The 12743-nt window shown below is 30.2% G+C and overlaps 1 protein-coding gene across 1 annotated transcript; it reads left to right on the top strand.

The window, feature by feature from the left end:
* Positions 1–7203: 7203 nt before the first annotated feature.
* Positions 7204–11159, top strand: LOC114377566 (D-ribulose kinase). Its single transcript, XM_028336137.1, has 9 exons — positions 7204–7374; positions 7453–7634; positions 7790–7929; positions 8033–8285; positions 8391–8523; positions 9266–9354; positions 9720–9997; positions 10260–10329; positions 10581–11159. The coding sequence occupies exons 1-9, from the start codon at positions 7299–7301 to the stop codon at positions 10782–10784; spliced, it is 1425 nt and encodes a 474-aa protein (XP_028191938.1). The 5' UTR covers positions 7204–7298; the 3' UTR covers positions 10785–11159.
* The last annotated feature ends 1584 nt before the right edge of the window (positions 11160–12743 follow it).

Genomic DNA, 12743 nt, shown 5'->3' with positions numbered 1-12743 from the left:
CCGACGTGGCGGATGAGGAGGTGGAGATGGGTTTTTAAACTGGTGGAACAGTGGAAGTGCCCGCGCAATAATATCAGCGACGAATGGCTTTAAAATAAGCCTGAAATTGAGCGGGAGCACCGGAGAAATAGTAAGAACCAAAGTAGTGGACTCACATGGAATGCCCAAATTCCTTGACATCATATTGATTAATAGTTTATTACTACTAGTATTTAGTATTTTAGAATTTGAATAAATGACATCAAATTGATTACTAGTAGTATTTTAGATTATTTTTTTGCATAATTAAAATGATAAATATATATATATATATATAATAGATGTAAAAAGCTAATAAAAGATATTAAAGTTTTGTATATTGCCATCAAATTATAAATTTTTATATATAATAAATTAATTATTTTTTAGTAATTATCTTCAAATTAAATTTGAAAAATAATTTCTTATTTAATGATAAAGTAAATTGATAATGCATTTGTTAAACTCGTATTATAATTAAAATTTATAATAAAAAACATCTTTGAATGTATAATTTATATTTTGTATTTGTAATAAATAGTTTAAATTGTAATATAGTGTTATTTTTAATAATTAATACTTTTTAAATTATTACAATTCAACTTAGAAATATAAATAAAAGAAGATACGTTAAAATTAAAAATAATATAAGAATTAAGAGACCAGGTATATAGATAAATGTAGAAAAAAAATGATAGTTTTATATGTTCGAGGGGTAGATGATTGACTAATTGCATAAATAGTATCTGAAAAGCATGTTCAAATGAGAGGAAAATGAAAAGATTGGTAATGCCTAGTTGATAAAGTAAAATTTATGAGTCTCATTCTCTCTATGTATGAATCAAATTTAACAGTATGTTTAAGTATTAAAAAAATATTATCTCTTGTTATGAGTAACAATGAATACAATTTCTTTTAAGTTTAAATCTTGTGAATAAAATTAATTCATACTATCTCTTTGATTCTTTTGATGTTTGAGGTTATTACATATTGATTAAGAAATATTAAATTAAACAAAAATATGTTAAGAGAATTTAACTCAATTATTTAAGCAAGTGTATAATTATTATAAATAATATTTTTACCGATAAAAAATATTAAAATAATTACATTTTTAGTCCTTGTCTAAAACATCCTTATATAATATCTTGATTTTTTTTATGTTATATTGGACTAAGACATCCTTATTTAATATATTGATTTTGTGTTTGCACTACTTCTAGTGAGTACTAAACAATGCAATGTTATATTTGAGAAAACAACAACAGTTTTAAAACAAGAATTGTTTCAAACAAACAAAAAAAGACTAGTACATCGAAAGAAATAAGGAGGGAGACTAAGATAAGTTTGTTCTTTTAAATAGATTTATCCAAATAAACTTGAAACAGTCAGATTTAAATATCAATATAATAAAAAAAGAAAAAAATATTTTTCTTAAGTATTAAAATAAATAAAAAATTGTGAAGATGTTAAAATGTAATACAAACAACAAAAAATAAGTTGTTAATTTTGCTTAGTATATCTCATTTATTCTTCAAACTCTAAAAAACTTTTTTTTTCCTAAAAATTTATAGCATCATAAAATTACTAGAAAATATAAAACAATTATATTTTATCGTGTGAATGTTAAGTAAAGCAGGTAAAATGGGTGAGTCGACTCGGCCTAGCTTGATCCATGGAGCCAAGTGTGAAAATGGATTGGGGTGGACCAATCCATATTTTATAGAGACCATATTCATTTGAAGTCCAACTACTAGGCTTAGGGCCAATTAGATCATCCTATATTGGTCAATTTTATTTTTGTAGTCTTTTTTTTGTGAAATGCTTTTTTACTCTAAATTTATACAAATATAGGAGAATGAAAAATATAAACTATTAAAAAAATGGTGAAAATAGGCTTGATTGAATTTCAACCTATATTTCTTAAGTTTAATCTCACCAGATAGGCTCATCAAATGGATTTAGGTAGATCTAATTTAATTTGGGCTAACATTTTTTCAATCAAACTTAACCCACGCCAAGCTTGACAAATACAACTCATTTTGTCAACTATGTTGTTAAGTCAAAATAATAGCCCACGTGATTGCTTAATATCGCTTAATAGTAAGAAAATAATGACGATTATAGTTCAAAGATCAACTAGTAAGGAAATTTGTCAAGAGAGTAAAAACAAAATTTCCTAAAAAAACGATGGACTAAGGCTGATAAAATAATTTTGAGAGATTAAGATGAATTTTATGGGGAAAAAATAAAAGAATAAAAACGCAATATAAAAAATACATGTAAATATCATATCATACTAATTGATGATGTGATAATTTACATATCATATGACATGACTTTCACGTCATTACACACTAGAGCTCTCTCTTTCTTCGAGTTTTATATATATGTTTGGGTTACAATTGTTATTTGTTAGTTTTGTTGCTTTGATTAAATTGAAAAGTTATTGTTATATCATAAGAGTTTTGTGTGAGATAATTTCTTTAGGATAGTGATTACACATCTAAGGAAGCCAATTTGTTCATGTTATCACCTTTGGTAACTACACTTTTCATCTAGCAACATGTTTTTTCATTTTAAATAAATAATATTGTATATCAATATGATTCGAATAATGGCTTAGCAAAAAAAAAAAAATTGCAAAAGTTACTAAAAAAACTCCTTAATATCGAGGATGTTCATGAGCATAAGTACTCATGAATCTAACATAATCAAATCCATTTTTGATGGATTGGGTTTTGGGTTTCAAAGTTGAACCCATGAATACAATCTAACCCGATCCATTAGTGTAACGCACTTTTAATCTTAATTTGTTGTGTGTATTATATTTTATTTTTAAAAAACTGATAAATAAAAGATACACATTAAACACAATTACATAACTACGCAAAGGATTATACATCACAAGTCAATAATTACACAAAATGACAATTGTTTTAAGCTAGCCACATGCTAACATCGTTTTGGTGTTGGAATTAATATCTCTTTGGTAAAAGACTTTGTATTTTTTGTGTTTATAGCACAACAATTTTAAATTAAAAAATAGATTGAATATACAATATAACTATTTAGAAAACTATATAAATGTTATTTGAAAATGGTAAGATTTTTTTTAAAATAGTTTTTAATTTTTTTATATCCATTGATGTAACCCAAACCAATTCAGTGTTGATTTGGTTAATTCCATTCATATTTGATAAAAATATATAAGTTTAATTACTAATTTTTTTCCAATAGTTTTCAAACTCATATTTTTTAATCTTTATAGTCAATAAGTAAATTTTTTAGTTCTTGAAATTTACCTTTTAATTTAATTCTTAAAAGATCTTTATCATTAAACTTCTTTAACTAATAGAGTTAAAAAAATTTAACGATAAAGACCATTTGAGAATTAAAATGTAAACCTTAAGTAATAAAAAATCTACTTATTAACTATAAGGACTAAAAATGATAAATTTAAAAATTATAAAGACTAAATGAATAATTAAGTTATATATATATATATAGATTCAATCCAACAAAATCCAAATTATTTTATTGGATCAAAGAACAGGTTTGATGAAATCCAGTCCAACCTTTCCCATGAAACATCCCCTACTCAAGATAGCTTTTATTAAACTACTTAGTTTTTTTTTTTCTTCTTACTAAATAAGCTATTTATTATTATAAGAACTTATTTTTAATTTTTTTGTCCAACTCATCAACTTAAAACTCGTCTTTTAAAGTAATTTACGTTTGGGTTTGGGACCAACTAACCATGTCACCACGTAATACCTTATTTTTCAAGCAATTCTATTTTGTTTACCATTTAATTTTATATCTCTCTTATTTTTTATTGTATTATTCTTTTGTTCTCTTCATTTAACATTTTCAAGACGGAAACTTCCTGAAAAAATAGGGGGATCGATCTTCTTATTTTTTTATTTTTTTTTTCATGTTGGTTTCAGGGCACCACTCTCGCTCGCGGTCGAGGTTGCACGCGTTAATGCGCATAGCTTGTGGTTGAACAATTTTAATTTGGCGCCATGCATCTCAGATACCGATGAACAAACTAATGTGGATGTGTAAAATCAAATTCAACTACCTTAGCTAACCCACTCGTGAATTTAAAACTTGGCCATGCATGTGATTTGCATTGCAGAGGTTCACCTTTAATTTCTTTAAGTACATTCACAGCCAAGAGGTACCACTGGATTTGGATACTTCATTCAAAATCCCAAGTTAATAGGTTTAAATTATAAAAAATAAAATTAATGAATTTAATTATATAAATATAAATAAAATAAAATATAAAAATATAAAATTTTATTTATAAATTTAATAAATTTTAAAAAATAAGGAAGTACAAATAGATATCTCGAATGATTGTAGGTCCACCACTGACCTCAAGTGTAGGAATGTGTATATCTTCACCTCTCCCCTTGATCTCCGCCTTCGCAGTTATTATTATTTTTGTTTATGGACAGCCAAACTATGAGTTCATATGTACCTGTAGTTCATTAAATTATTCTGGAAGTGACTTCGGATTGGAGTACTAAATAAAACGACGAGAAAGTTTAAAAGAGCAAATGATAATGCATATTAAATTACATATGGGAAGTGACTTACTAATACTTCGTCCATTTCGAAATAAGTGATTTTTAACACGTAAAAATAATTTTACAATAAGTGACACTAGAGATTTTAAATGTAACATTAAATCTTTTTATTCAAATTTATCTCAAAAAGCAGTTAACATAATATTAGTAGTTTCTGAGTATATTGCATGCATTGACTTTTCATAAATCAATAAGAACAAAATAGTAAAATTATTCCAGTCATAGAGTTATTTATTATTAGAAAAACCTTGACTCTCACTTATTTTAAACTGAAAAGAGTAAGTAGATACTGAATTGGAAGGAGTATTAATAAGATTAATTTTGATATTATAACAAATAAAGAAGTATAATAAGGTATAATTCGAATCTCTTGAGAACTAGTAATTTAATATGGGCATTTACTCGGGGGAAAAGTGTTGATTCTCCGAGGCTATACCTTACTTTTAATTGAGACCTTATTATGAGGAACGTTAGATGCGAGGCATCATGCAATTTTGATTTTTGATTACCAAGTACCAACAAAGACGGTTCGTACTAAAACAATTTTAATGATGTTTATAAAATTATTTTAAAAAATATATGCTAAGAGATGTTGATTAAGCATTAGAAAAAAGTAATTGATTTTTGCTTACAATTTGTTTTTGCTTCCAATTTAAATAACCATCAATCATCATCCAGACGGCGATTCGTAAACTAAAAAATCGAGAAGAGCAAATCTCAAAGGAAAAAGTAAAAAGCTGGATTTGTTTCAACTAACCAACAACCATGCATGTATAGGTAACAAAAATGTTCCCCCAGATAAGGTAAACAAAAACGTAAAAAGCAATATTGCATTTTTATGTAAATATTTTAAGTAAAGTAATAAATTATAAAACAATATTTCCATAATTGTTATTATTAAAAAAATATTAACTTCCTTTTCATCGTTCGTATATATTCTGCCTATGAAAGAGTACAGGCAAAGCGTACAACGCGAAGAAATTGATTTTCACTTTGGCAGACTCCACTCCACCTTGAGTGTGGATGTTGTTAGCTTTTTAGTTCTTGTGGTCCTCTTTTTGGGGGTGCTTGTGACTGTGACCTTCACGATTTTTTTTAAGAGGTCACCTTCACGTTACCAGAAAACAATTATAACATTAATGGGTTAAAAATAAGTAATATATATATGAATAAATAAACCGAATTTAAAAATATTATCTATTTTTAGACAAGTAGACTATTTAAACTGAAAATCAGCACATTATATATAGAGAGAGAGACACAAACATTTTTTTACAAGTAAAAAAAAAATACATATAACTATTTTAAGTAGCCATGTGAATTACTAACTAATTTATAATATTTAGCATGCAAATGTAATGGTATGATTTCGATTTATTGTTTTTATCTTTTTACAATAGTCAAATATTCTCACTGGAGTCTCCATATAAACAAGAGAACCATAAATTCAAAGTTTGTGAAACTATTTTTGGACAAACAATTTGGCCAAGTTATAAGTTATTGAAGTTGTAGGTCACACCTATGACCTAACTTCGCTAAAAAACCATAGTAATTACTGATTACTCACGTGCAAGTGGGGACATCTTGACGAGCTTGGGTACCTATTTTTCGCCAATTCTAGTTTTCCTCTTTCACGTTTGGTGTCAATATTGGTTTCATCACACACAACAAAGGACATTCCCTCATTTTCCTTTCTTTTTGTTATCCCCTACGGCTCTACCCTACCCTAGAACTTTCATGTGCAATTCGAAGCCCATGGGGAGTCTAAAATATAAGCTCCTTGATTCCTTTTTTAATGTGCACTGTGCTACTTCACATGAAAAGTCCATTGCGAATTAAAGAATGTGTTTATTTCAGATATTACAGTTTAATAAACTATTTTTATATATTTTCTAAAAGTAATATTTCTGGTCATATTATTTTTACAAAGTCATTTTTGCTATTAATGGGCCAAGAGCACATAGGATTCATTTAAAACCCATGATGGCCCTTCAACTATGCGGCCACTTTCATGACCCCTAGAGAAAATGGGCCTTAAGTATGCAGATATTTTAACAAAGCATTTACTTTCTGCACTGCCCTGCCTGCTTCCTGCACTTTCCACTGAAATTATGTGGACAAAATTACCCTTAACGAGTCTCAACACTTTTTTCCCCCAAATAGGTGTTCTATAATACTCATTCCAGGACAGTGGTTTTGATTTTTTTTCTCTTCAGCGTCTTCATCAACCCACCTTCTCCGGAATTTGTAGAGGTGAATCGAAACACCTTCAACATCTTTGTTTGTGGAGATGAGTTCTACTTCAAGGACTTCAAACGTGCGGAGAGGATAGGAAGGGAATGATGCTAGTTGTTGAAAGTTGTAGAGAGTAGGAAAGGAGGTGTGAGGCGAGGTCCTTTAGGAGAGTCACGGAGAAGAGGAAAGTTATCATATGAAAAGGGTAGTTTAGGGATATTAAAAAAATTGGAAAGTGTAGGAAGCAGGAAGGGAAGTATAGAAAGTAAATGGTTTACAAGCACCCAGTAGCCTGCATAATTTACTCTCTCTTTTTTATTAAAAAAAAATAAAATTCCTTCTGTTGAGTGGCTTTGCCACCAATACCATTGTTTGTTCCTCACTCCTCAGGTCCCTTATCCTCGGGGAACGGGCAAAAGAAAAGCTAAGAACTAAGAGTGGGAAATGGTAGGCGCTATTTCAATAACTCACTACTCAGCAAGCACCGTTTTAGTATCTTGGACATCAATCCAAAAACACGGTATATGAATATGACCTTTCCATTCTTATTGCGTAGCGTAAGAGTCTTATCATACTTTAAACCTATTATGATTATCAGGGAATGGGTTATTATGTAATACTAATAAGGTAAGAAAACCAAGGGCAGTATCAATGAGTGTGAGAGCAGGTGAAAGACTCTATCTTGGGTTGGACTTTGGCACATCCGGTGCCAGGTTTGCCATCATTGACAAAGATGGGATAATTCAAGCTGAGGCTAAGAGAGAGTACCCTCTCTACTTGGTAAGTAGTATCATTTTATTTTCCTTTTTTTAATTTTCAATTACAAATTATATGGAATTGTCAGTGAAATAAAAGATGTGTGCAATTAGTAATTTAATGCTACTACTGCTATTAGTTTAGTAGGCTGAGGTTTCTGTTTGTCTTGTCTTAGAAAGAGTGGAGAGTCACATGATTGGGTGCGCTCATGGAAGGAGACACTGTTTTCTCTGCTTCATGATGTCCCACTTCACCTTCGCAAACACGTTGTCTCCATTTCTGTTGATGGGACTTCTGCAACTACTATCATTGTCGATAGGTGGATCGACTTTTTGTTTTAAATTTTAATCTTTCTGTTAATTAAAGATTAAGATTATCGTGTATTTGAATTCTGAAGTAGGAATATGAATCTGGTGTTGCAGTGACTCGGGAGAACCGTTGTGGAGACCTTTACTTTACAATGAGAGTTGCCCTGATGCTTTGGCAACGGTGAAATCTATTGCTCCTCCAAATCATACGGTTTGCACCGGATCATCCACTCTGTGTAAACTCGTCTCGTGGTGGAATCATGTTGGTTCAAACCAAAAACATGCTCTGTTGTTGCACCAAGCGGATTGGCTTTTGTGGCTTCTTCATGGAAAGCTTGGAGTTACAGATTATAACAATGCTTTGAAGGCATCATTTAATAAGCTTTATCAATATCACTATTGTGTTTTTCACAGCTAGGAGGTTTATGTGTCTGTGTTGCAATTTTTACTTTTGTTTTATGTTTTGTTGCAGGTTGGCTATGATCCTGAGGTGGACTCATATCCTTCATGGCTAGTCTCTCAACCATATTATCATCTTTTACCTTCAGTTGTTGCTCCTGGAACTCCAATTGCTTGTTTGAAGGAGGAAATTGGAAATAAATATGGTATGTTCTGCTTTCTTAATACATTGTTTGCAATTGTAATGAGAATCTGTACCTAGAAACCCTTCTGTGGCAAAGCAATATGTAACATTTTTAAGAGAGCCTTCTAAAAAATCAAGTTAGACTTAGATGGCTAGGCTTTAGCCCTCAGTTTTTAGTGCCAAAGCTTATTGTTATGGCAAATGCTAACTTTAGTTATGACAGTGTTTGGGGACGGGAGAGGGAATAGAAAGTATTTATTGAAAAATAAAGCACATATGATGCAGAAAACACAGAATCACACTTTCCTTTTTAAGTAATTAGAGCATTTAACAGTGTATTAAATACACCTTAACCAGTGCACTTATGATACTTGTTAGTAGGACCCTGTTAATATGGTTTTACTCCTTCCAATTTGATACAGAAACATATCATGCTTTCCTTTTTAAGTAATTAAAGCACTAAAGATAGTACTTGTTAGTAGGAGCCTCTTAATATGGTTTTACTCCTTCAAAATTGATATGTACAACCTTAACTGGATGTTCTCTTCTCTTCAGACTAGTGCCTTCTTGAGAGTTGAGACAAATGCTTTTCCAACTTGTCTGCCAATAAATTTCATGCCCAAGTAACACATTATTTTTGTGTGTCTTATTTATTGTTGATTTGTTGTGAACTTGTGATATAATGACATCAGAGTGTCTTTAACATCATGCGTAAGCTTTACTGCCATGAAGTTGAAAATCATGTTTCATGCATATCCTTTCAGGTTTTCAAAAGGATTGTGTTGTATGCAGTGGAACCACTGACAGTATAGCTGCATTTCTTGCAGCTCGTGCTACACAACCCGGGAAAGCTGTAATTTTGTTTTACTAAATTTATCTTTATTTATTTATTTATTCATTCATGATCTATCATATCTCACGATAGACAATTTCAGTTTTATAAAATGCTGACTTAAATTTATGGATTGCTAAATTGGAAGCTTCATATCTTTCCAGATTTTATATTCAGTTTAGCACCCAAAAAGAATGTATAGCTTATTAGCTTCAAGAATGTAAAATCAGTTGTGCCAATATTTACTCTATTATGAATTTGCACAGAAGTCTTTATGTTAAACCATTTCTTTCAACATTCTAAGATCATATTCCTTATCTATGCAATTAAGTTACTCTAGCTTTTCTATGACTTGAGTATTTCTCATACCGTCCTTGATTGATTAGGTCACTTCATTGGGTTCAACACTAGCTATTAAACTACTCAGCAACACAAGAATTGAAGATTCTCGGTTTGGGGTGTACAGCCATCGCCTTGATGATAAATGGCTTGTTGGTGGTGCTTCAAACACTGGTGGAGCCATTCTTAGACAGCTTTTCACCGATGATCAATTAGACAAATTGAGTGAACAGATCAATCCCTCACAACCCTCTCTTCTGGATTACTATCCTCTACCAAAAGCAGGTGAAAGATTCCCAGTAGCAGATCCAAATTTGGCTCCAAGGTACTAAATCCCATCTGCTTTTCCATTGGAACACTCCATTTTTGGAATTCAATTTCCATTTCAATTTTGGATTGTTTATAATCTTTTTTCCACACAAAAAAAATTGCTAAGGAAAATAACTATTTCGTTCAATTAAGTTATTCAAAAGCAAATTTTTGTGTTTTGTGACAAAGCCAAATTTGGTTTGCTAGTTGTGCCACCACAATGTCACCACTGACCAAGACTTCAAAATTTTCATAACCGAGTTTGAAATTTTGGGCAGGCTACTTCCACGTCCAGAAAATGATGTTGAGTTCTTGCATGGAATTTTAGAATCCATTGCACGTATAGAGGTAAAAATCTTCTTGACTCAATTTAGACACTGTCTTTGTTCCATAGTTTTGCAAAAACAAGTGGATCTTCACGCATCCACTAGAGCCTAATGCGAAAAACTCTTCAATGTTATTTTTTTTATCGGCAAATGTTAGTTATCAGTAATGTTAGTTTTTGTTAGCGGGGGGATTCAAAACCCGTGACCTCTCCTCCCTTCCCTTCTCCTTTTACCATTAGACCAATCTTATATCTCCCTTTAATGGTTATTTAGGCAAAGGCATATGGGTTGTTAAAGGAGCTAGGAGCAACCCAGGTAGACGAAGTTTTCACAGCCGGTGGAGGAGCTAAAAATGAGAAGTGGATAAAGATACGAGAGAGGGTGATTGGTTTGCCTGTGAGTCGTGCAAATCAAACAGAAGCTGCATACGGAGCTGCATTATTGGCAATGAAGGGCGATCAACAAAATATTTTGTGAAAATATTATTACACCACCTGTTTGATCATGATGCGTTTGAAGAGTAATTCGTCATTTGAAATGTTATGAGAGAAAAAAACATTGAAATTTCTTGGGAGCGTGGAGGAGGACCGAAGAATGTTTCAACATGGCGTTACTTTCTGGATTGCATTGTTCTAATTCATGAGAACATGTCATGTAATGTATCTATTACTGTTTAGTGTTTAGTAGACTCCTTCCAAGGTACATTTCCATTTTCCATGTAGATCCCTTTTGTCATTTGTGCGTTGAAGCCTGAAAGGTGCATGGTCAATACAATCATGCCTTTAGTTGGCATAGTGTTGTTCTGTTTTGGAAAGCGAAATAAACATGAATACCTGACTATTTTTCGTTTCATTTGCCAAGGTCTAACCGGATTGCACACAACAGTAAACCCTTTTGGCTTTCTGCATATGGTAACGTCGTGAAATGCTTGAAATAGTCAGTCTTAAAGAATAATAATATTTGTACATCTTACTCTTATAATTCACTTTGTTTCTCTATCTTTCCTATCATATCATATATTATATATTTATATCTATAACCTTTCTTTTTATTTTATTTTTCTCTATCTCTCTCCTTCCATTTCAATCCACCCCAAAATGGGATAAATGTGTAGTAATTTCATAACTAAGTTGATTTTTTGGTGCTATTTCGTAGTCTTTTTTGGATTAGTTTGAGCAAACTTATATGATATCATAAAAGTAGTTGGACCTAAATAACCTTGTTGGGTATGTTTTAAAAGAAGTCGAACTTACAATAAAATGGTAGAGTATTTTTTTTGGGTTAAATTCTTTTTTATTCCTTTAATTTATTATTTAAATTCGATTTGGTTTTTTATTTTTTTAATTTAATCTTCTAATTTTTAAAATTAATTTAATTTGATTTTTTCATATAAATTAAATTGATAGTATTTATAACCGTTTAAACGGTTATAAAGTGTGAATTTCTTAATATTATTTATCGTATTTAAATAGTATGTCCAAATTGAATTTAAAGAATAAATTAAAGAAAAAAAATAATTTAATCGATTTTTTTCTTACTTACTATTTATCAAAATAATTCAACTTTCAACATTATTTTTCCCTTGTTTCTTTTTTTTTTATTTTCAAATTACTCTGATTCTCTTCTCATAACCAAACATAGTAATAAAGGAGTAATATTTTGGATTTGTTGCATGTTTAATTTACATTTTAAAAAAAAAATTATTTAAAGAATGATAAAATTTGTTCAAAAACAAATCATTTTTAAATAAATAGTAATTAATTTAAGTGTGTGGTAACTTATAAAAATGAAAGAGATACATTATGTGAACAATACAGATAATATATTTTTATATTTAAAATACCATGTAGTAGTTAATTATCTGACAGTGGTGTTTCGTTTGATATGGAAAGTGGAGTACTGCGAGTTACTATGTAATGTGTGCCAATAAGACAAACTACCGTGCATCCTAAAGGGGCGTCGCGTAGAAAGTAGAAACGAAACAACTTCACTGTTTAATCTCAAATCTCAATAAAATCATGTGGCTCCATCACTCTTGACGCCTTTCTAATCCATGTTCGACATCATTTATCGCCAGATCTTCATCTTCATTAATGAAGCAAGATTTACCTTTGCGTACACTAAAATGTCCATAGGCATATTTATTACCTCAAAAAAGCTTCTTTTTTTTATTTAATTTTTAAAAGAATACTTGTACTAAACAACTTGTTTAATATAAACATGTATTATTCAATATTATTAACATTTATTGTATTTTAAAAATATTTTTATTCAATCTTTAATTACTGTACATAAATATTTATTAAGAAGTTTCTATATTTACTTTAGTTAATCATACAAGTTTAGTGTCAGAATTTTCTTGAATATTTGTAAAAAGCCAAAAAAGAAACTTTTTTCTTTGTTTATCTCTTTTTATCACACTATATAATTAATTAA

This window comes from Glycine soja, chromosome 11 (genome assembly GCF_004193775.1).
Source record: "Glycine soja cultivar W05 chromosome 11, ASM419377v2, whole genome shotgun sequence".
Lineage (NCBI taxonomy): Eukaryota > Viridiplantae > Streptophyta > Magnoliopsida > Fabales > Fabaceae > Glycine > Glycine soja.
Note: the sequence above shows the minus strand (reverse complement) of the source record. Positions and strands in the feature narration are given on the sequence as shown.

Coding starts and splice junctions, on each gene's coding strand:
- LOC114377566 (XM_028336137.1), top strand. CDS start 7,299: ATGGTAGGCGCTATTTCAATAACTCACTACTCAGCAAGCACCGTTTTA. Junction 7,375..7,452: donor GACATCAATCCAAAAACACG/GTATATGAATAT, acceptor TATGATTATCAG/GGAATGGGTTATTATGTAAT. Junction 9,355..9,719: donor CTACACAACCCGGGAAAGCT/GTAATTTTGTTT, acceptor TTGATTGATTAG/GTCACTTCATTGGGTTCAAC.